The 25,518-nt window shown below is 45.3% G+C and overlaps 1 protein-coding gene across 1 annotated transcript in view; it reads right to left on the bottom strand.

Annotated features, from left to right (window-relative positions):
• The window catches only part of insrb (insulin receptor b), a 53,452-nt gene extending 30,485 nt beyond the window's left edge, over positions 1-22,967 (bottom strand). Inside the window, exons 1-2 of the mRNA XM_029149000.3 lie at positions 21,500-22,967; positions 7,773-8,321 (exon numbers count right to left, since the gene is read on the bottom strand). Coding sequence (XP_029004833.1) covers positions 7,773-8,321; positions 21,500-21,593 — 643 coding nt within the window. The 5' untranslated portion in view covers positions 21,594-22,967. The remainder of the gene's footprint in view (positions 1-7,772; positions 8,322-21,499) is intronic.
• Positions 22,968-25,518: the final 2,551 nt, after the last annotated feature.

Here is a 25,518-nt window from a genome sequence, read left to right as displayed (position 1 = left end):
TAACGGACACCATTTCCTCTTTATACGAGATGCTATTCTGCTCTGGACTCCCAGACTCCCAGACTACAGACCAGTAAGCAGCAGGAAAGACATTAGGATGTGGAAAGGTAGTTTGAAGGAAGAGGAGCCCTCGTTTTACCCCACGTGACCTTGCTGCTAGGCAAAAACACTATTAACACACACACGTCCACTTTCTATCTACGTGGGTCCCCTGGAATTTGTGGCCGTGCTCGCCTGTAGGAGTGCGGCTCCTGTTCTGTGGATGCGGCCGCAAATGGCCCGCTGCTTTCCGACCCCCTTCCTCTGTGACTTCACACCATCCTCTACATGCTCACCGCTGGTATGGGAGGGTCAAACCAGGGTCACATTCTCCCAATAATGTGCCCGTGTATCCGTCCACCTCACACAAGCCCAGTGTCACAAGGATCACCTTAAATAGACGCAGACGTTCCCCCGGACCGAACCACCGCCGCCGGTGAAGGGGTGGCGCTTACTGAGAACTAAGCCTGCCAGATTCTGGGCACGGCTGGATTCCCGGGAAGGTGCTGTTATGTTTTTGTTTGAGAGAAACCTGTTCGATGTTTCAGGGAAAAGCCGAGGAGGTGACATTCAGTGTGGCGAATGAGCCGAGTCCCAGTAGAGCAACATGGAAATACTACAGCCCCGAGGACGTGAAGGTCATACGAGGACGCACGAGTTCAGCTGAGGAAAAGCAAGTTCAGACAAACAAACAACTGGCAGCACTGCATCAGCTCCCTTCGCCACAGGGACAACTGTTTGTACAGTTCTCGCCCGACCAAACCAGCATGCGCACGAGCAGAGCGCAGTGGGGTGGTAATAAATGATGAATCGAACCATTTAATAACCTCAAGTCCGAAGCGTCGACCCGCACATTAGCGCCAGAACCTTTCCAGCCTGTGGGAAACGCTGCTTTCCCCGGGAGGAGGTTATGAAACAACAAAAGTATTTCCAATCTCCAAACCCAAGCCCTCCAGCGGAGGCGTCGTACCACCTCAAAGCCACCCGTTGAATTCCATGTATTTGATGAAGCATGAGCATTGCATATTCCGCATACGGCACTTGGAACGAGCTGCAGCTTCGGACTACGCCATGTTAATCCCCTCATTCACATATGCATGAATACACGGAGCCTCAGTGCTTCACAATTACAGCGAAGGCAGCGTGTGTGTGGTTGTGTGCGTCCAGGTTTGATGTCAGAACGGGAAGCAGGCGGTCATATGATCTGGGCAAACACCTGAAAACAATCCCCTTCCCTCAGCCAAAGGGAGGCTCATGTTTTCTTCCTCCCTCCCTCACACAAACACTTCTCACAGCTCGCCCCTTGTCTCCCCTGCCTGTAGTCTAATTCCTGACACACTGTGTTCACAACCTGGGGGTTTGTGTGTGCTGTCGGCTTAATGGAACAAACATTTGCGCCACTGTCAGAGCTTGGCATTTCTGAACCAGCGCGAGGGAATATATTCATCGAACTTTTCTCCCTTTTCATTTTGTCCCGCGTGTGAATAATATTCCCCACCCCGCTTTGTTCCCCCTCCAGCCTCTCCCCAGGGCCCGGTTGTACAGCGCACAGTAGGAAGTGCTCTGGACAAAGGCAGGAAGCAATGAGCGAGTCCTTTCACACAGCTCGGGCCGCAGCGACCGCTCGCCTGCCAACACGTGCTCCTTCACAGCGCGCGCGTAAATACTCACACCGCACGTGAACAGGGGAAATTAGAACACGTCCAAGTGTGCGTTTGTTGGGCATGGTTCTGTCTGAAAAAGCGCTGGTTCGGTAGAGGAGTATAAGCGGTTGCCCTCGTGCGCCTGTGTGTGTGTGTCAGGATGTGGGAGAACCAGTCCACTGATGAGCTGGAGGAGAGTTCTCCAGATCCCCGGCGGCGCTCGGCTAGCGCTGCCTGCTACTGCACTTCGCCCATAAGTGGAGTGACTGATGTCAGTGCATCAAAGCCATTCTGGATCTGTTAACAAATATGCAAGCTGCCAATTAAGAAATCACAAGAGCAGGATTACTATCTTTGTAGTAATCGGTCTGTTTCGATCCGTCCCTCCATCGTTATTGGCCCTTTGCCGGCGAGTGTGTGTTATACGTTATACAAATGAAGGAGGAAGCTCGAGACGTTATTAAGTATTCACCTTCCTTATTTTACAAGGAGACCTTATTTTACAAGGAAGGCAGTGATAGCATTGTGGATTTTAATTGCAACAATACCTGGTAAAACGATTCCTAAGCATCACCCACTAATTATGATTTTGTTTTATTAATTTAACATTCATTCATTCATTACATAATAAGTGACCCTGACTGTAGTGACGGCCAATGGTGCATAGGCGCCTCAGTGTCGTAAACGACGCCCTTTTTTAATGCTTCTGAAATGACGTGCTACACAAACAGACAATATATCTCAATATCTGTTCGTACTCTGTTGTGTAAACGCTACTTGCTTAACTGTAAAACAAGCTCCCACTTGTTAATTCCAGCCAGGGAGAAGACGGCAACAGATTCTGTTTCCAGCTTCACGTCCCCTCTTGCACTGGAAAAGCATCTAGGTCAAAGTTCAAGCGGCCCCAGGCTCCAGACTGTGATTATTTGGTTACATTTTGCAACCATTTTTAGACGCTGTGAGACTAAGGTGACCTTTACTGTATCTACTTTCTCCTTAGCGAGTGTTGATCACCTGTGCAGAGGAGTGCGTTCGTACCCGTGTGACCTGGACGGGAAAAACAACGACCTCTCTCCACAAGATGGAGGCTCGTGTGTGACGGGAGCCGTGACTCACAGTGTTGCTGCATGACAGGTCAGGTACAGAAACTAATGAAGCACAATGTTGTCTCTGTGTGCACATTTCCACTTTATGATATATTCACTGCAACACTAATTCTGGAAGTTTCTTCCCAGCTCTTCGTGCTGATACAAATAATACGAGCCTCACATCCTCATTCTGAGAAGTGTCTTTAATTAATTAGGGCAGAATTTGAAACCTACAGCTCATATAAACCCTTTTAGAATTAAGATTCTCCTAGTTAACGGCTTTTTAAACACATTGCTCTGAACATCTTTGTTATTTTATGGTTAATAATTCTAACAAAAATGCAATGCCATTTTACTGTGGTATTAATATGAAAATACAATTACCAAGAATGCCATTAATGTAATTGTCCTTTACATTAGCTAAACATACAATTAGTGTCATCGTTAATAAGTCTTTATAAATGAAAGCTCCAAACTTGACACGTGTAATTAAACAAAATAAAGAAATAAAGTGCATGGCCCCTGCACTCAGTCGGGCTCTCTCTCTCTCTCTCTGTTTACGTTCTCAGGTTCCCCGTGTCACTGAGCGCTAAACGGCTAATTAAGAACAGCAGCTTCTGTGAAACATTTTCATTGAACCCTCATTAGAAACAACGGCAATAACATTACCAAAGACAGGCTGCAGAGAGGACGGCGTGGAGTCTGGAGGCAGCGGGAGCGGAGTCACTTCTACACCCCAATTAAGGTGTTTTTGTTTGGTTGTGGGTCCGGGCCAACGCCGCGCTTCAGCGAGCGTCTCCATCCTTAGCACTGCCATTCTCCTCCTGCGTGGCCACGTGCCACTCTGGCAGGAGAGCGCGCGTGTGTGCGTGTGGTTTGAGTGCGAGTCTGTGTGTGTGCACCTGGGAGCCACACTTGCAAATGTCCCACCATGTTTGTTTTTACTCTGTTTATTTTGCCTTGCCCAGACCCTTCTCTTCCCCCCTCGGCCTCCTCCTCCTCTGGCTCTTAGCCGCGCCGACTGTCCAGCGTCAACTGATAGCATGGGAAATTAAACACTAACAGAAACACATCACAACAGCATGAGTGTGTAGTTTAAAATATGGTTAAGGCGTACCTAGTTTACATGATTAATGATTAAAACCACTATCAGGTGACTTTGGCTGTTCTGTCCAATGGAGCAAAATAGTTTAGTTATATGAACCTACAGCAGGTTTATGAGCACTCGATAACTGGCGGAAACCAAGGATTCTGGCATTCAGTGGATGTTATTTTGCCGACTAAAACGTAGCTGCAGACTGGTAAAACGCTACCTAGCTGACATTCCCTGACGGCAGTCATAATGTGCCCTGACAGCGCACAGATCTTGATCCAGGATGGTTTGAGAAACACGGCAAAGGCCTTAATGTGTTGCCTCGACCTCCATATTTCCCTTATCTTAATCCGATCACCAGTGTGTAGGATGTACTAGAAAAACAAGCCGAATCCCCGGAGGCCCCACCTCACAACTTACAGGACTTAAAGGATATCCCGCTGACATCTTGGTGCCTGATAGCCGTGATCGAGGCAGACGGCCACCCATGATGAACCTGGTTCTGTCAGAGGTTTCGGCCATTTAAAGGATAGATTCCTCCCACTGCTTACTTAGGGATTTGTTCGTCTCTGTTTCCATTACGTATTGACCCTACCTTTAAAGTGAATGAAAGGACTGGTGTTATGATTCTCTTGCCTTATGTATTGTGTTGCTACTAATAACTCTTTCGTATAATTCAGCATCCTGTGACCATATTTTCTACCTGTTGTTGTTTTGTTCAATCTTTTTATAGACTGCTGTCAAGACACTGCTTCCTAGGAAGTCCATAAAAGCATATACTGTAAACAGTATCAAGATATATTTGCAGGTTCTTCTCACGCTCTTTGTGTGGGCAAAGGACTTGGGCAGTTAGTGCCACAGTTATGAACTATGCTGCCTTCAACTCAGGACAGGAGCAGGCTCTCAAAGTCTAGATGCCAGATGACAGACTCATTTATATTTATCAGCCGGCATCAGAAGTTAAACCTGTGTGGCTGTGGAGGTCTGACACTTCTCCCGGTGACTATGTTTGTGCCTGAAAAGAATTTGCAGCAAACAACAAAGCATGTATGTAAAGTGAACTTTGACCTGAGGAGATTTCTCCCCTCCTGCTCGTACGTGTGTCCCAGTGTGTGTGCGAGTTGTGCAAACACGGCGCTGGCTGGTGTCTATGAGCCTGAACAGAGTGTGCCAGGCCACGGCAATAGACAAAGCCTTATCTAAACAGGAGATGGAGTGTTTGCTCCCATTCCCTCATTCTCTCATCGGTGAACATAAGCCCTTCCTCCATTCTTCTCCCTCTGTCTCAAATTGTATTTTTACATGTGTCAGCCAATCTAATCTGCAACCTTATGTCAAACTGTATAGAATAAATATAAAGTTTTTATTTGTTTATATTGTTTTTTTCTACAAGTACAGGAGACTACAACTTTAATGTAAAAATACCCTCTTATGTTAAACTGATGACCTTGTTTGACTGAAGACCATTTAATCAATCAATCAATGTGACTTAACACAGGCTTTGTTATTGGGTGAGACATGCAGCTGCAGGTTGCTGCTTTCGCATTGCGGCGAATGTACAGCACAGAGTAATGACCCTACTCATCTGGCGACATGTTTTTAAACTTCCGCCCATTTATTTGCTAAACAGCATGCAAACAGTCGTATCTTCATAATCCTCGACTGAGAAACGTTGTTCCCGGTTTTTGTTTTCCACAGAAGCATCCATGTGCAGCTTCATCACATCACATGCATGACTGTCAGGAATGCCCTCATTAGGAATTAATCCATTAGGAATTAGTGATGCCCTGCTGTGAACAATAACGCAGAATCAAATGTATTATATACATTATAGGAGAATTGTACACAGTATTCTCTCGCTGTTTCTCCTTGTACGGAGCATGTGTACAATCAAAGGAATGCAGGTTCTCCTCTGGCAACAGGAATCCTGTAAAAGCGCAACAAGAACAATCCCACACTTTCCACTCACATAAACTTTAATGTTCCATCTAATGTCGCTCCGCCCGGCGCCCATGTCTGTGTTTTCACACGCACACGTGTTTGTGTGCATCCAAGTTCATAAACTGGGAGTTTGCACTCACAGAAGCCCTAATTAAAAGATCCATAGGTTCCTCACGCCACCAGCCGGCATCTGCTTCACAAAGCCACGCTGCAAATGCACTCAAGGAACACAACACATTGGCAGCATATGACTAGAGGCGCTGTAACGTTTCATGGGGCCATTCTTAGACCGGAACAATTAGTGTTGTTACTCCTACTACTGTTATTTACTGGGTGCAGACTGTAGACAAACACGTTGCCAGACCAGCACTCATTGCATCATGTTCTAGAAACGAGTCCTGCTTTGACACACAGCTCATGACTAAACCGGTGCCTGTCACATGACACGGAGCAAGGCATCATAACCCCTGGTCTGTCCAAAGCAAAGGGAGGCAGGGTCTCACTAGTAAACAGGCCAGTGTCTCCATTTATGACATTTCCATGTAAACTGAACATTTAGCATTATATTTAAAAAAAGCTTCATAATGAGGCTAAATCAGAGAGCTGTTTTTAAGTTCCCCAATAAAATCTGGAGGCGTGGACACCAACTGCGCTTCCCTTTTACTTTAAACATCGACTCTGAGCTCGCAGTTCAGCAGTTCAGACTCAAACATTTCCTGTATTTCTTTCTTTAGTTGAACCTGGAAAAAAAATCACAGACTGCGATAGTGGATATTCATATATAAACATGGCAGAGGTCATTATCCTTTGAGCCCAGTGACAGAGTGAGAGTCAGACAAAGAGGAAAAAAAAAACAAGCCACAAGCTATAATCGCTTTCAAAAAATAATAAGCATTCTCTCGGTGTATCTTACAATAGAAGCCATTCTCTGTGTTTATGGTAGGAGAGGACAGACTGACTGGCCGACACACTGGCAGCAGCACCAAGCAAACACATTTTTTCCTTGATTTTTACTAAAAGGAGAGAAATCTGCACGTGTACTGTTTATCCAACAGCTCTCCCACATTAACCTCCTCCTTTCTACCTCTGAGAACACACTTCCCTGACTCAACAATGCAGTTGACTCATTTCACACAAGCACATCCCAAGCCTATAATTACAGATCACTTGCCCACAACGCTCCAGTCAATGAATGCTAATTAGAGGGAGTGGCGTGTCTATGACCCCTAGCCGCTGATATTAGCATCAGCCCTCTACATCACAGAAATCATTATGGGAAACATTTAGTGCAAAGGTAAGTCACCCCAACTGAAAAATAACCTCTGGGTTTCCATTCATCAGTCACCATATATTTAGTTGACACAATAAAGACATGAAATCTAGTTGCAGACCAAAGAAAATTAGTGTAAACTTAACAAACTTTAGCATTCCTGAAACATATACAAAAATCTAATCTAATCAATTTCTATGACTGTTAAAACACTTGACTGGTACTTTTCCAATTACGGCTCCTTCTGCAATGATTGAACTGGCTTCACCAGCAAAATTACACCCACCAACTCTTGCTAACTACTATTCTTGGAAGTTATTGTAGAATTTCGGTTCAATGGTGAGCCTATAGAAATTTGGCTTGAAACACAGTTTCATGTAGAGCCATCAGTCACCTGATGCTGGTCATGGTGCAGGACAGGGGGTCAGCTTGCTGCAAGGCCATATGCTGCAGGCTGAGATGTATTCTGACATCTGACAACTATGGCCAGTGTTAAATTCTCCCCATGCTGACCCCTGTCCACCACAACATGGACATCACATGGTGGTGTCATGATGAGTTGGTGTCTGGGTTTAAGTAAGGTATAATACGTTATGTCCTCACCCAGTGGGAGTACTTTTTTAATGAATCCATATATAAAGGGTAAAACTTTGGTAAAAGAAACACACACACACACACACACACACACACACACTTACTTCTCTGGCAGTGGCTCTGCGACCAGCACCGTCCCCTGAATAGTCCGTTGATGGTGTTCTGATGGCAGATAGGCTGACCTTGGGCAGTGCCAGGACACACGTCTCCACATTCCCCCTCATTCTTATTGGCTACAATAAAGTTGTCCTCTACTGAATCCAGGATTTTGGACCAGTCCAGGGTAGTCAGGTAGCACAGGTCGGGGTTCTTCTCGATCCTCACCGCGCCGCGGGTGATGTTCATCAGGCTGTGGAGACCCACCTCCTTCATCTGCAGCGTCTCAAAGATCACAAGAGCGTAGTTGAAGAAGAGGTTGTTGCCACGGATCACGGTCAGGTTGGGGAAGAGGTTGCCGAGAGTCTCGAGGCCATAAACTCTGAACACCAGCACGTAGTCGGTCACAACTCGCAGCTTTGGGTAGCTCAGACCTCTGAAGTCCTCGGTCTTGGTCTTGAACATAAGCAGAATCTTCAGGTGGCCCTCGATAACAGTGCAGTTCTCCAAAGATTGAAGATTGGTCACATTGTTACGGATGTCCTTGCTCTGACAAACTGGACAAACAGAGAAACATAAAGCTCATTAAAAACAGTAAACCAGTTTCATTTTATTGATTACCATTGTTTTATTGACCTCTCACTGTATAACTGATGTACAGTAACAGTAAAGCATCTAAAAGCTTTACTTTGATTTGTAATAATAGACAATTATCTGAATTTGAACATTTTCAAAATTAAGTCATAAAACAGACAGTGATTTTCACAAAATTAAGCAGATTTATCCCTAAAGCAGCCTCCTCTACAGTCTGACTGGCTGCAAGCGCTGCTTGATTCCTCACATGCAGACGCAAGTCTCCGTTCAGACTGGCTTCAGCACTTCTCCTCCAGAGAAGTAATTATTGTATGGCACTGCCTGATCTGAATGAAGCAGGCATGAAAGGGTTAACAGAAATGAAGCCTCCAAGCTAAATGCTTATCCATGCTCATTCATACTCTTTAGCTGCTGCACACACACACACACACACACACACACACACACACACACACACACACACACACACACACACACACACACACACACACGATGAAGAATTCATTAGGGTACGGTTACTTAAGGAGACTCACAGAGAAGCAGCATGTAGCTGCTGCCGCTGCCTGCTATGAGTGACATATCAGATGGGTGTCACAACAGAAACGCCGACAGTATGAGTAAATAATTAACCAGCACATAGTGAAATTGTTTGTATAAGGGTTTGGAAATACTACTTTACAAAATCAATAAAACAACACAGGAACAAGTAGACGGGCAGCCAAGATTGTCCTGAACTTCCTGTCGTCATAAATTATCACACAGGTTGGAGCGACTGCCTAAAATATGACGAGAGCTGCCAGTCAACACCAAGCAGGTGTCAAATTATGTGAACAGACATAAGATCCGATTTATTGCTTGATGCAATGACGACGTAGGAACACGGTGCTAAGAATGGGAGAATCGTTTGCATGGAAACACACACACACACACACACACACACACACACACACACACACACACACACACACACACACAGACACACACACACACACACACACTTGCATGTTGTCACACAAATTGGCTTAGAGAACGCAGGACTTTCATCACAGCAGCACTCTGTGACAAACGGATACATTACTTCCCATCTTTTATTGCTCCTTAAGTAATTTATTTTATTTAAACATATACGCACCCACCCACTGTCACGTAGGTCTGACAGCGCACACAATAATACCTTCCATTAATCCGAGGCTGTGAGAGACGTGCTTCAGGGTTACAATACACCTGTCATAATGTATTGAATGTATTACTGGGAATGCGGCCAAAAGGCAACATGTAAAATTACATCTCATCGCACAATGCAGAGTTTAAAACAGCAGCAGCATCTCTCGCCAGCTCACCTTGGCCGCACTTTTTGTACTGTAATACTGTAAAATGAACCCCTAACAAAGGCATTCACAGTGACAGCAGCAACCGTAGACCGCGTTTCTCTAGCTTTATCTCGTGGACACATCAAACAGACGCCTTCTGTCGGCCTGCAGTACTAAGCAGATACCTACTGTGCAGCAATGCACTGGGCTGCACAATAAAGGCGAGTCCAGGGTTCAGCATCTCATAGTGTTCTTCATCGTACACCACAAACAACCCCTTTTACTCTGATGTCCTTTTCCAATGCAGGTAAAAAAACAACGTCACCTTATGTGAAACAGCAAATTTGTGGGACTTATTTTATTGCTGTTTGTAATTATTGTTTACAGTTCTCCAGTTCAAGTCTAGATGCCACTGGAAAGCTCCTGTGTTTTACATAAAACCTGAATGGCTGAGAATCTTCACAGACGTGAGGCTTGTTTCATCTTCAAGAAGTTTGACAGAGAAGGAGTAGGAAGGGGGATCGGGTCACAAAGGGCAGAGGGTAGAGGGGGGTATTTGGAGGGGAGGGGTTGTTATGTAGTCTGGGGGGGGGGGGGTTGGCTGTGGGAGTCGTTGCATTTTTTAAAATAATGAGCCATCTCTTGTGATTCTCATTTCACATTTAGGGGAAGCAGTAGAGGCAATGGGAGTGAACGGGGACAGAGAGTCATGGGCGAAAGAGGGGAAAATACGGGGGTAAGGGGGACAGAGGAATGATGGGAGGGGGGGGCGGGCAGGGGGCGAAAGTGTAACTTGAGCCCAGGCATGAAGCAAGCGTGACGTAAGGGACCTACAGGACGGTTGGCGATCACATGCATGAATGAAGTGCCGCCGTGGATAGCAGTTACATGACAGGCAACACACCCGGCCTCACAGGGGGGAGGGGGCCGAGAAGGCTTAGGACCCACGGGCCGCAAAAGCAGAGACACAAGCAGGCCCACAAAGTGTACAGTTCACCAAAACATTATTGTAACAGACTAACTCCAAGTCCAAGCATCACATACGATAAGAAGGAAAAAAACAACATGCAGAGACCGGTGGAGCCCCATCTGCAGCCCACCCTCCCACTGAGGACCACCCATATGCAGACAGCTTGGTGTGCTCACTGGCTGTACAGGAGCTCCTAATTACAATAACAAGGGGTGGGGGGGAGGTTTGTGTCCGAGCAGAGAAGAGAATGGAATAACAGAGCCTACTGTACCATACAGTGAAGCTCCATAGGAGAAATGTGGGCCGTGCACCCGCCTTCCCTGTCTGTTTGACACTTAATTTGGCAGCAGGAATGAGAAGAGGAGCAGGGAGGTGGACCGTGGCACCAGACAAACAGAAACGAGCAGGGGAAAAACCCCAGAGAGGCCGTTAGCCGCTTAACGGACATTTACCAATTCATCATTTCAAAGTAATTTGGTTGTGTTTGCGCAGATGCATACATGGGTCAAGACACGGCAGCTCCCGTCATCACGAAACATTTAAAAGCAGACACGTTCCACGGAACCATTTGCCACCATGTAAGCTGCTCCAAAAATTATGAGGTGTCTTCACACAATGATGCGGAGACATTAACCCAATAAATTGCCCAAATTGTTCAAGTCATGGCAGCTGCTTCTATCATTCAGAAAAGAAGTGCTTCACACTGTTTTATGCAGAATACATGAGGTGAAAAGTCAAAGATCCGTTTATTGGTTCAGATCCTTCACCCAGTCAGCAACGTGCTGCATTCACACAGACAGTTTTAGCACGCGTGCCTTCTTGGAGGACTACCGTTTTGTTGTATTGCTGCTGTTTACCCAAAAACCAAACCAAAGATAAGGCCCTTGCTGTTGGGAGAACTTTCCAGAGTTGCACAAGTCTGTCAGGTAGTAGAGCAAAAACTACGCTCTGGGATTCAACACACATGACGATGATGCTCATTCCTTCCACTTTTAATACCATGCAAGCATGTAATGGGAATCTTAGCAGTGAAATGTTTTTCTTAGAATCAAGACTTGTATTTGTATTTATTTAGTGTCTCTGCTATGGTGTAAATTCTTACTCTACTGCCTCTATTCTAGGAAACAAATCTCATATTAAGCTTTTAATTTTTAGCTTTTCAGACCGGAAACATAAAGCGGGGTTAGCGCTGGGATATGAGATGAATGGTTCATAGAATAACCCCACGATAACGTCAGCTCAGAAATGACTTTCAGCACAACCAGTAACTGAGGCCCCACCAGTAAAGAAACTGCCGTCCCCAGTAATGGCTGCGCTCCCACAGCTGCAGCCTCCCTTATAGTGCAGCTACCTTTTTATATAGATTCTTCTCTTATTTTTAGAGTCGTACTCCCTGCAGAGAATTTAATATGCGTCCACGAGCAGTCGCTGGCTGCGTGGCAGTGGGAAACAGGATCACGGCGGCAGTTTTGGAAGGGCCCGCGGAGCAGCGTGTAGCTGCAGGTTAGCTTAGCATGAAACCAGACCTGGCCAGCACGACACCAGGTGGTGGCTAACTCTGGGTGGTGAGAAGTTTCTCCCCTCCGTCAGCTTGCGTCCCCCTGATGAGGTGATCTGCCCATTATAGATTTGTCAACAGCTCAGTTGCTGAACAAACCCCAGGAGAGACCGCGCAGCTGTGGTGCCAAGCGAACTGCCAGTGGAAAAATGCATGTGTTTGTTAACAGAGCTGTGGAAAGTCCTGAGAAGAAAAGCCAGCTCCCCGTGTGCCCACCGCCTGGCTGTGGCTTTCTACAGTGAAAAGCGACGCTGAGAATTTGCACGGGAGGCATTTTGATTAACATGCACCAACTTGTACCTCCAAAACAAAGAGAGCGGAGGACCAAAATAATACGACGCGCGCCAGGGAAAGACAGAAGTGAACAGTCAGAACAGTGGAAACAGGATCAGTGTGCCATCAAATTAAATCACAGAAAATATTTTTCACAACCTCCTTTCTGCAGAAAGTGGGCAAAGTGGAAACCAGTAGACTTTGCTACCATGTGCATCGTGACAGATTTACTTCCATATTTGAAGGCATCAGATAAAGGTGGTGGTGGGGAGGGGGTGTGTGGGCTGGTGCACCTGTCCCTCCATTGCCTCCATTGAGGAGCATGGCAAGGGAAGCTGGCCCAGCCTATTTTTATACAACACTGGGTCCTGTTACAGCTGTGGCACGGGGCCAGTCTATGGCAGATTGGAGCGGGTGGAGGAGCAACATGCAGGCCCTGCACTGTCAGATGGCCGGCCAAGAGGAGAGACCTGAATCAGATCACACTGGTGTCTTTGGCTCACCTCCTTCTCTCTACCTTCCGGCACTAGCAACAAAGAGGGGGGGATCGACACAGAGGAAGACAAGAAAACAGAGTAGAAACACGAGGAGAGAAAGAGGAGGAAAAAAGTGAGGAATGCAGGCAAGGTGCCAGGTCACTGTCACTTGTTTTTGAAAACAATGACTCACTGTTTTCAAGTTCCAATAAGCTTGGTGCGACCTTGGACTCAAGGCTGGCGGGGGGGAGGAGAGGTGGAGGAAGAGAGGTGTCGAAAACAAAGTGGAAGAAACGAGGCCCGGAAGAAACGGGAGCAGAATGTTAGTGAGCTGCGCTGTTGGACATCAGCTAAGAGCGACAGGACACCTGATAGCGCCAAGCGCCGGCAGATCCAGAGGTCCTGTGTGGTCCGATAGAGGACCGGCGGATGTAATGAAACGGACAGCAGCTCAGCCTTCACAATAAACATCACATGTCAAAACAATGAAATAATTCTACTCGCCTGTCTTTCACACACAACTGTGGACATCATAAAGGGAGAGAGTAATAATACTGATGACGACCCACACGATGCAAGGTGGAAACGTGAGACAGAGGACATCTATGGCACCACCCGTGGCTTGGACATAAACCTAGTGTGTTTCAACAACTAACATTCACTTCTAAATTCATGTGTTTGAACCAAAGGTTTAATTTAAACAAATTCACATAATTACACGTCTATGAGTTTGTCCGCTTACCTCAATGACCAACTACCGTGTAAAATAGCAAAGGGCAGCACCTTGACAGCTGGAAATGTATATAAACCAAACAGAAAATCTGAACAACTCCGGCCACGCCCCTCAGAACAGTCAAACCAGGTGTTGCTCCGCACAAATAAAAGTCGGTGGAGGAGCCGTTGGTGGACGCTGCATTCCTGACATAGTCCACGCGTTTGGGAACAGCCAGAGGACTATAAAACAGGAGCAGGTAATCAGCTGCAGGCTGGAGTGAGCTCCAGACACAGTGGACAACGCGCGCACGCACACACACACAGTGAGTAATACAAAAAGCATCTGATGCCTCTTTTCATCTTCCTACGTTAGCGAGTGAAGCGCACTGCTGAGTCTTGGTGTGGTGAGCCTCGACCTGGGAGGGAGGCGGCCCGGCCCGGCCCGCCAACGCTCTGGCCCACAAAGCAGAGCAGGACGAGGCCGGACCAGCTACGCCCGCCTGAACCGGCGTCTTCCATTCAGGACGGCTCACCTTCCGCCTGCTTGGCGACGTCACGCCACAAGAAGCTGCATTTTCCTGCGCCCACTGAATTCCTGCTGTACCGTAGTGTGTTTTTTAGCTTCAGCTTCAAGACTGGGGGAAAATTAAGACAGGAACGGGGGAGCAGAAGAGTTGCGATGGCACAGCTGCTGCCGCTGTGGATCGGCGAGCCAACTCCTTTGACATGCTGTAGTTTTAACCTCCAGCTGTAACAGTTTAGAGGTTTAGTGGAGGTATTCCCTGTGTGGTGAACGGACAAGAGAGCTCATCCCGAGCATAGCAAATCCTATTGATTTGACTGGATCGCTGCAGGGCTGCCAACACCACATTACAGCTGGATCCAAAACGTGATGCAAATGAGGACAAACATCCATAAATGAGGGGGAAATAAGACTCTAACGGCCTTGAAATGAGAATCAAATTGTTTGTATTTGCGTCTGTGTCTATGGGCTGAACAGAGGGACCATGTAAGCTAGCATGTAAAGAAGCCAACATTAAGGCAGAATGAGTGGCTGATGAAGCAAAGCGGTGGCAGGAACATGACGCACCACGATGAAAGCAGAGGGTGCTGGAGAGACTGGGTCCGTGTAATGGACGGCTCCGTCTGCACCCGCACACCAGCAGCTCTCGCCGGCTGCTGCAGGGAAGCCTCACATCCTCACGCACACACACACACACACACTCCAGACACACATCCTGCCTCTGTGCTTCCCTCTTTACGAGTCTCCTCCCCCTCGTGCCCGCACCCGAAGCATCGCCGCCTCTGCATTTTGCCAAAACACAGAAGCATTTCGAATCTTTGCTGCAGAAATCCGTTTTCATTATTTACACCACTTACTGCCATTAACGATGAGGATTAGTCTGAACATGATATCAATAAAGCCTCTGACAGACAGCCCCTGGAGTGGAGGGTCTGTGGCCTCGGCGGTATTGTAAAATCACTTCCATTCATTACGCTGTCATTTAACAGTGAAGCATGAGGCCCCTTTAACTGTGGCTGAATAAGAAACGCTTGACGCAGCCTCGTAAACTGGGTGCGAGCCTCTATCCCTCCGTCCCACTGCACTCCGACTTGGCACCGGCCCCTGCGGTTTAGCGTGTCCGACAGTTTTCTTCCTTTTCTTCACATGCCACTTAATGAGTCACTTAAACATTGTCACAGCAGCAAACAGCATGTGATACCAACACACGGCCAGACATAAGGTAAAGGCGTAAACAACTGTCCAGTCAACACAGAAATGTTTGGAGCGGGACGCTTCAGAGCACGGTGTCATTTCCACAACTGATACTTGTGTCTCTACTCAAATGTTTTGTAGTATCTCAGCAACACATGCAAAGAAATTGTATTCAATATTAAATATATATTTAGGATTGTGAGGAACGAATCCTAGGTTTGTGACGGAGCATTTCCAAATGCCATTACACTGTTTTTGCTTTACTCCAACATTTCCATAACCAGTTCATTCAATGTTGTTTCTACCCGCAACACGTGGTATTTGTTTGTTTGCAGGTTACTTTTACGCACCTGCTGTAGGACTTTGATAATGTTCTAACTATGAGTTCTAGGGAGAAACTACTGGAGAGAGAGCGGTCAGTCGCAGAATCAGGCAGTATCAGGCATGTCATTTCTTCTACACTTTGTTACATGGCCAGTTAAAATTCTGGTCGGTTCACTTATTAGAACACTCAGCTGACTGCTGGTAAATGTTTTCCAGATTTAACCAAAAATTGGGTTAACAGATGTATTCTGGCATAAACCATGGTGCGTATTAGTGGGTTTGTTATTACAAGAACGATTAAATAAAAGCTCCTGTTCAGCAGATCAAACTCTTCTAACTCCTGGAAACCGGGAACCAACCAGTTAATAAAAACAGTTAACAGGTAATAAAACATCTAATAAAATCATAAGAGCATACATTCCATAATTAAAAGATTACATTTACTGCCTGGCCAGTGGTTTCGTGAGGCATGGCCAGATTTTCACCCGTCCAGTTTCATGGCTGGTGGGTAAGTGGGGGGATACATGTGGATGGGCTGTGGGTGAAGGGAAGGAACTGAGCTTAAAGCAGGTGAGGCCGCACTGTGAGGGCGTCAAAATACAGGGTAATATATGTTCACAACTGCATCATTAGACATTGTCACACACACTCACACTAACAGGTAGGAGACTTAGGTTCAAAATATTTATGTTATGATGTGTATATGACACATTCAAAATATAGAAATGAGTCAAACGTGAGTTCAATACAACACTCAACGTCTATTTAGCCAGAAAAAAGGTGGGGAGGAGCACGGTGGCCTGCTGCCACCACCACAAGTGCTGTCACTATAGTAACCCATCTCAGGCTCGTTCACTATGACAAAAACACAACACCCCCCTCCAATACACACACACATTACCCATACAAGCACGAGTGCTCACAAAAAGGACATAAAACAACTACACGCAATGCAGCAGACACAACGCAATCAGAGTATGTGACTTAGCGCTGTTGTTACTGAGGCAGGTGAAGCATTACTTATTAGCAAGCAGGGCTAAAAGAGGGGAGCAAGCAAAAACAGGAGGGTGCGATGAGAGTCGGTGTGTGCGTTTTTGCGTGTCCATCAAAAAAAGTCTGGTGTCCACTGAAGTATGGAAACAACAGGCATACTCACAGCCGGCGCCTGCTCCTGCCTGCATTACGTCTCATTGCTGATCCCTGCATTACAGGGCCGGCCCAACGTGAGTTTTACGCTGTGAAGTCATCAGCCATTAAAATAGGGCACATCCAAACAGCAACAAGCACTATCAAATCAGATAGTTGCGGCATGGCGTAACGGCGCGCTCCGCGTTGGTGTGTGTGTGTGTGTGTGTGTGTGTGTGTGTGTGTGTGTGTGTGTGTGTGTGTGTGTGTGTGTGTGTGTGTGTGTGTGCGTGCGCGCGAGGTCGCTGCACCCCGTCCAGCCCCTCCCGACTCAGCCACATGTCTCTGCACTGAGCAGGAGGTTTACATAAAGAACGGCAGTCAGAGACGAGGCACCAGGTAAGCTCAGGCTACGACAGAACTGTCAAGACCAATACGGAAACGTCCCCCTTGAAGGCTTTTGATTACGGTGTTAAAAAAGGCCCCTACCAAAAACTATGGAAATCAGTGCATTAGCAGGAGCAGGTCATTATTGAAAGGTGATCATTCATTTAATTTTAAAGAACTTGTGCAGAAAACACCCAGATTAGGAATAGTCACTGAGCGTTGCTGCACCCGCTATTCAGCCACTTAATCTATTACATTTCCATACTATTCAATCGATCTGCACGCAGTTGATCAAGCAGTTGATCAAGCCTGTGTCGACTGTTGCGCATGAATTTTGACATGAGTCATGAAAAGCTGATGTAACTGGGACCGACATCCTCCTCTTCCAACCATCTGATTGGCAGAACACACCCAACCCAGGTGAACAGCTGTGGGCAGGGCAACACACGGCGCGATGGCTCTTAAAGAGCAGGATTTGCTACCCACTAATTTAGAGTCAGTCTACACACAAAACTGACAAGCACAGGAATGCATCTTCGTGCCTGTGTTGCTGTTGGAAAGACTGTCTGGAAGACACACACACACGCACACACACAGCCAAGTTACGGAGTGATACATGAAAAGATAAGAGCAGAAAAGGAAGTACTTAAGAATAGCAGAATAACAGTTCATTTCCTTTAGAAGTGCATATTGCTTTCCTGGCTCACACACAAGTGGTGGAGCCTCAGTTCATGACCCTCATTGTCTACTGACATTGTAAATATGCCCTAGAAATGTACAGCTATAGGGCTGCATTGCATGTAGTCCATTAAATTGTAAGTAGAGCATTGATGATAATACATATTTTATCCTGCAGATTAATAGCCTTTGTCAATGCAAACAAGAAACGGACAATGGCATGAATGCTACAATAGGACAACAGGTAATGATTCTTTCAAATACAAGTACTGTATGTAAGTATAAGTATGAATTCATTTCTTTGTGTCTTTGTCACCACTGCCTGTTGTTAACAAAACATTTCATGCAATTTAATAAATAAAATGTTTTGCAGCTCAAAAGGCTCATAGCACAAGGGCCAGTGGTAACAGGCAGCCGACTCTTAGACCTCCCGCTTCGACACACATTCTTCTCACGTTTGACCACCACTGACTGAAACTTACACACAGATAGACAGAAAACATACAAACACCGGAAGTGGGCAGGTCAGGAGCTGAGTGATGAGATCCTGCAAACAGCACACGGTGGCTGGGAATGACTCTCACACACACACACACACACACACACACACACACACACACACACACACACACACACACACACACACACACACACACACACACACACACACACACACACACACACACACACACACAGCGGGCCACTTCAAACACATTCCACAACATGCACAGTATTGTCAGCAAATGCCACCCTGCACTTCATTGAAGAGAGCCTGAGTAACCAAATGGGCTGTAGACAAACAAATGGAGAGCATTACTCCTCTCTCTAACTTCATAAAGCATGTTCCTCAACAGGGTTAGGACAACAACTCTTTAAACTGAATGAATGGGATGTTTGAGATTTCATTCAGATGTCAGAACATTCTTCAAACACATCACTTAAAGGTTAAATGATTCATAGTTTGGACCATCTTACAATGACAACATTTCTTTTTATGTTAAAGTTAACAGATGGGCGATAGAGAAGAGCCCCAATAGAAGACTTTTCTCTTAGAAGACAGACAGACAGACACACACACGTACTTTTTGAACCAAGAGTAAAGTGCCAATTATGACCTGGTGAGGTATGTCTCCTGTCCAATAAAAAAGCTAAAGCAACAACACCCAAAGGCATAGAGCAAATAGAAAATCATGAACATATTTATGAACCTATTATAAAAGATCTATTGCAAAATTTGTTGTTTTTTTAAAATTAATTAGCTTTATTATTGTTGCTTAAACAAATGAGCCAATTAATGTCATGATTTCACGTGATGTTTAATTTATAAACTTGACATTTACATTGACAGGGGTGTACTGTGTATTGTACACACACACTACCCCTTGCAACAGAGCTGTGCTTACAAGCCTGGGAGGAACAAGAAGGGGGTATGGCCCCCAGTTGCACAACTTGTTTTTCACGAGTTATAGCAGAAGACAGCTCAGCGGTTACTTCAGAAAAACTCTGATAAGTATGAGGAACCGCCACATTGAAATCAACTAGTAACAACCTGTAAAAACTGCAGCATTACATTCTCCAGGGCACAGTCCATAGATCATAGTCGTAGCGTGGTTTATATATCAATACTACTTCCCTGTTCCCATGACTGAGGTGGAAATGTCAGGCAGCATGCAGATTAATATTAAAGCATTCAAAGTATTTTGGTTGCTGCCCCTTGAGGCATAAACCTCTCCAGAGAGCCAAATGTGAGCACTTCCCATAGAAATGAGTAAATCAGGAAACAACCAATAACACGATCTTCACTCCATCAAACAGAAAAAAGAGGAAGAGACAGACAGAGGACTATAAAAGAGGCAAGCAGTGTTTCAAAAGACCCCTTTCAGGGCCTCTGTTTTGTCTGCATTTATGATCTGTGTGAAGTTGCCAGAACATGTACTGTGAAACAGGCCACTGCACCATTTTAAGTACTGTAAATAAGAGGAAGAAGAAGTAAGAAGAAACTCAATATCACCAAATTAAAATGGTTGATGTTATGATGGTGACTTGTCTTATTGCCTGATTTTTGAATCAGTGTACCTGCTCAGCATCTTTGTGGATTTGCGCAAACACGTCATCTGTAACAGTGAACAAGTCTCAAAAGGGCAAATGTAGGTTAAAGGTTAAACCACTGATAAACATGTGAAATGTGTAGGAATACATTTCCAAACAGCCTTGTGTTGACACATTTAGACATTCAATACATTTGAAAAATTTGTTTTCAAATAACACCTCAGTACCCTCATGTGCTTAATAAACTGATTTTTTGCATATTACATGAAAAAAATGTACTATGAAGATCAATAAGATGCTTTTGTACAATACTTAATATAAACTACATTAATCTCCCAATTGGACAGAATTATTTTATTTATTTATATTTATAAGCTCAACATCGAATGTAAATGTCACTCTTTAGGACTTTTTTACTGAAATGTGGGTGAACTGAAATGAAAAAAGCACGCACCAAGAGAAAACAAAACTCCTGGTAATTCCCATCCACTAGTGTTATTTAAAGAAAAGCCATTAGGTGTAATTTACAGCGGGATCGTTATCTCTCTATCTCCAGCAAAGCATGTCGGTAGGCGCGTGTTTACGCTACACGCTGGTATTTTATTATAGTCGCAGCTCTAATCCACTGATAACAGAACGGACTCTTCCTGGAGGAGCACGCCAGCACTTTAGCCCGATCTGCGGCTGAAGAGCAACGTCGGCTAATCCACCGCCTATAAAGAGACTTCTTAGCGTCGGCGGCTAATTTGTTTACGTTCAGGCTGCGGCAGCGCCTGGTGTGTTTGAGCGCGAGCGCGCGCGCGGGCGGGCGGACGGGCGGGCGAGCGTTGGTGCGCGCGCCCATGTTGTTGGTGTGCGTCTGTCGCCATGAGAGGCCTAGCCGCGTTCACGGGGCCAATCCTGCTTCTCCCAGTTTAGACTCGCTGCAGCAGACCACCCTCGTCCTGTTACTGCGACTAATCTGGCCCTGGGGCTGGCGCGTCCGACACGGGCCGCTAAGGTGTCTGCGTTAGGACACAACACGACCCCCTGCGTCTGTGCAAACCGGGGAACACCGAGCATTAGCACGCAGCCACGAGTACGCACGCAACCGGAGACTTTACCGGTGCCTAATTAGACCCCCGGTGAAACTTTACGCATGCGCCAAATCAACACGAGAGTCTCGTGAGTAAAACATAAAGTAATAATAGAAACAATAGTACCATGTAATTATAATACTAATACTATTTAATAATAACAACACACAATAGCAGTAAGTTTGTGATCCATTATGTTAAATGAAATAAATTCGTGGACCGCAAATATTTAAATCTGTATTGTTACATGTTTTTTGCGCCTTTTAGAGTCAGTTATATAGTTATAGCGGATTTTCCTCCTACAGTACTTCGAATCTTACACAAACTTAAAATATACCTTAAACACAAAATGTGCACTAACGAATTACATTAACCTGAAGTTATGTGTGTAAATGTTGTTTATAATTCGTTATTGGAACCGGTCAAATGAAAGCTTAAAGATAATCACTTTGAAAGGTAAGTTCAATAATAAATAAATACTCACTTTCTCCGTTTATTAGTCCACACTGGCATATAATGCAGGTGCAGAGGATAAAAAACACAATTTGTGCTCGCAGCTTTAGCGTCCACCGCCTCATTTTGACTTGAGAATAAGTTGTGCCCTCCTGCTGTTGAGGCGTCTCCACAAAGATAAAAAAAAGAAAAAATCTCCAATCTTAGGAGAAATATTTATATTTCGAAAGACGCTGGAGATATCAAAAGTAGCGAACAGATTCTTCAGGTCCAATAGAGCCAGGTGACTGAAGGTTGCCCCCCTGCTCGCCTTAAGCAGACCACTAAATAACGTGATCCTGGGTTCTGGCGACACACGCGCGTGTAAAAGTCTTCATTTTCCATAAGTGACGGCGGGGGTCCACCTTCATCTGTTTAATTTTTGTGCTTTAGCGAATCAGGAGAAGGATAATAGTGTTATTATTAATTTTCCACAGCAGAGGGCTAGTTTAGAGATCCCCGAAGGAGGTCCACTGGCCCTGGGCTCATTTCTCTATAATGCACTGCTCCAGTGAGGGGAGACCCACTTCAGAAAACAATTTAGAAGAACTGTGTTCCGTATGCTTGGCTTTAAAAAAACTGCTTCCCTACTGCGTTCCTCCAGCAGACGCGGACTCAGGTTGTGGATCTGGTCCAATACAGAACCAAGCCGGGGGTAAGAGGGTTTACGCGCTCCCCTGACGAGTCCACAGGTCCTAATATCGTCCTGTCGGAGGCTCACCCTTCGTAAGACAGGTGGGAAAACATCCCCGGGAAACTCCTCGGAGCAGCTACGTGCAGGAAAAACGTGCAGCGACGCGGCTTTCCCCACTACGACCTTCCTCTGAACTCCTTCACCCCAGCTGACCACCACGCCGCAAACGGACGAACACCCAGAACACGGCAAAACGGGAGACGGGGAAACAAATGCGGCGAAGTGGGGGAGAAACGCCGCTTCTCTGCCGTCCGCCGCCGAGAAAAAGCCGCAAAAACACCGTCTCCGTTCAGGCTGCACGTTGCCGCGAAGTGAGAAAAGTCAGTAGCACGCCGCCCGTTGCCTTTTCTCAGATTAACGTTAGCTGACGGGGAAAACAGCTAACGCTAGCTAGCTCATCCAAAACAAACGAGCTTTCAGTGTCGGCGGTAGAGTTAAAAAATCAGCAAAACACACGCGAAGTGAGCGTCTCGTGCCCAGTAAGCGAGAAAGGATGCGATAAACAAACGTAAAAAGACTTAAAAACACGGGCCAAGTAGAAAAACTTGCATTCCCGTTCCATGTACCAGTCGCTCTCCCTCAGGTTCCCCCTCTTTCCGTCTCCCTTTCTGCGAGTCTCTCCACCAGTAAACAAGTCCTGCCAGTCACCTCAGCTGGGCCGCACGTGGTCGGCGCCAAAACCCGGCGCGCGGCGCCTGCCGCCGACTGGATCCGGACTCTCCGCGCGCTGTCGTCGGCGTGAGAGTCCGGCGCCGGGGCGCTTTGTCGTGGGGAGGTACAGGCTGTATGTAACGGAGCAGAGCAGGACGTGTAGCTTAAATGAAGCACGCGCCCCAGCAAATGCGTTCTCTGATGTTCATGGGCGGACAGAGAACACGTCTGTGGGCGCAGACAGGTAACAGCCCCCCCCCACACACACACAACAATAAGAGACCCCCACGTAACAGTCTCTGTGTGTTTTTGGTCTCTCTTCATGTTTTCATTTTCCGTTCACATAAAAAACATTAAGTTTTTTTTGACATTTTTGTGCCTTTTTTGTCGTTGGATTTGGATTTGGATCGTTTTTGTTGGTATCTCTTTGTTCTTGTTTTGACAACTATTATTAGCAATGGTTTTATGAGTTTCAATATGTTTGCTTCTGAACATTTTCTATCTATTTTTGGTTATTATTTATTTTTGGTAATTTTCTGTTTGCCTTTTCTATTTCTTTTATATTTCACAAATACATACTTATACACAAATAGTCTAATAGTAAAGAAATAGTAATAAATAAATACATAGTATAGTAAATAGTATATATAACTATATATACAGAGTATATATAACAGAAGTATGAAAATGTTTTGTAATTAGTTACAACTTTCCTCAGATTTCTTTCAGCAGTTTTTCAGTAGGTTTGAAGGTAAAAACAAGTAGTAGTGTCAGAACAGTGTGAACAGAACACACTGTCTTGAACCTGCAGCCATAAGAACCAAAATACCTCATTGCATCAAGGAAGTTACACAAAGCATTCTCACATTTGCATGTGTAGCAAACATCCTTATTACGACACATTTTCCTAACTGAACAATAGCTGCACACAAAACCTAGAAGAGAATAGAACTGATAAGAAAACAGCAGCGCATTTGCTCCAATGACTACACAGAGCTCCACTCTGCCACAAGCTTGTGAACCGGGCTTGTTGTTAATCTAAGGAATGTTGTTACCCAGTGAACAGAGTAAATGAGGTCTTAGTGAGATTAAATGTCACAGGTCTGAAGAACCGAGGGCTGTGGAATCTAGTCAAAACAGATCTCTTTGTGGTGGCCATGCTGTCTGAGGCCAACGGGAAGCAGTCTCTCTTCTTCTCTTCTCTTCTCTTCTCTTCTCTTCTCTTCTCTTCTCTTCTCTTCTCTTCTCTTCTCTTCTCTTCTCTTCTCTTCTCTTCTCTTCTCTTCTCATACATAATATAAGTTGACTGAAGAGCCTTTCTATCCCACTAGCTTACCTGAATTCGTCTGCTTCCACACTGTTGTACTATGGCTTCATTTCAGTAGGTGGCACTAAAAATAATATTATAAAATAATATGTCATGACAGTGACACAGGCATAAAAAGTTGTGAATAAACTGGATTAAATGTAATCAGAGAGGGTGAGTATAGGAGGCATATAAATATAATGCGATTCTGAAAGCATACACAGGCTTGTAGAGTGAAAGTAATGGTTTAGCTTTTATGCATTTTCTCTATGAACATGAATGTGTTCCCAACTTTTCACTCTTTTCATTAATATGAGGGTTGCTTGATTGCACTTTTGACCTACAGAGAAATGATTCTGACTAATGAATAAAACTTTTAAGGCAAATCTACAGTTTTGGTTCCTAGTCAGTTTTAGATGCCAAATGCATCCAGACTGGATTTATTGCAACAACTGTGACCTTTAACACTTCCAGATTTGGACCCAGGTGAGCATCTATAGTAGATTGTAGGAAAAAGGCCACACAACCGCCATTCAGACAAATAGATAAATCTCAGTGTTCCCTTTAAAATCCAGCTCTAAATAATATCTTGATCAGCACCAGCCTCATCGGCTAAGGAGCACTCAGGTAATTGAAGCTTATTGGAAAGACGTAACATTCATTAGTGAAACTGGCAATCAATACTTATAAAAATAAATTATTTACAAATGCATATATTTGCATTTTCATCTCACAACATAGGTCACAACAACAACATAAGTCTCTGCAGCATTAACCCCTAATGTGCAACACAACTCTCTCAAAACAAACCCCAGCTCATTCTCATCCAGTTGCCGCTGCCGTAGCCTTTAAACTGAGGGATTAATATGTTTGAATGGAGACACTCTCTTGTCTTTGTTAGTGTCAAAGGCTTCGTAATTAGGTGCCCAGGGAGCCAGGAAGCGTTCTGCCTTTGTGTGTGTGTGTCTCAGTATGGATAAGGGCATCACTCTGTGTGTGTGTGTGTGTGTGTGTGTGTGTGTGTGTGTGTGTGTGTGTGTGTGTGTGTGTGTGTGTGTGTGTGTGTGTGTGTGTGTGTGTGTGTGTGTGTGTGTGTGTGTGTGATTGACTATGTCCACCATGGAGAGGGTCATAAGCTTAAACAGACAAAGTGCTGTGGATTATCCTCTTCAAACGACTCCCTGTGTTGGTGATTTACACATTTAGCACTTGCTGTTTGTGTACTTTAGGCCTCATAGTTGGCAGCTCAGACAAACAACGGGCTCTGTCTGGACATCTGATCATATAATAATAGTGAAGACACTGGATTCATGGCAGAACACAGCAAATGCAGACTTTAGGTGACTGTATGTACAGGCTA

Source organism: Betta splendens, chromosome 4 (assembly GCF_900634795.4).
Source record: "Betta splendens chromosome 4, fBetSpl5.4, whole genome shotgun sequence".
NCBI classification, from domain to species: domain Eukaryota; kingdom Metazoa; phylum Chordata; class Actinopteri; order Anabantiformes; family Osphronemidae; genus Betta; species Betta splendens.
The sequence above is the reverse complement of the archived record's forward strand: the minus strand, read 5'-3'. Positions and strand labels throughout refer to the sequence as shown.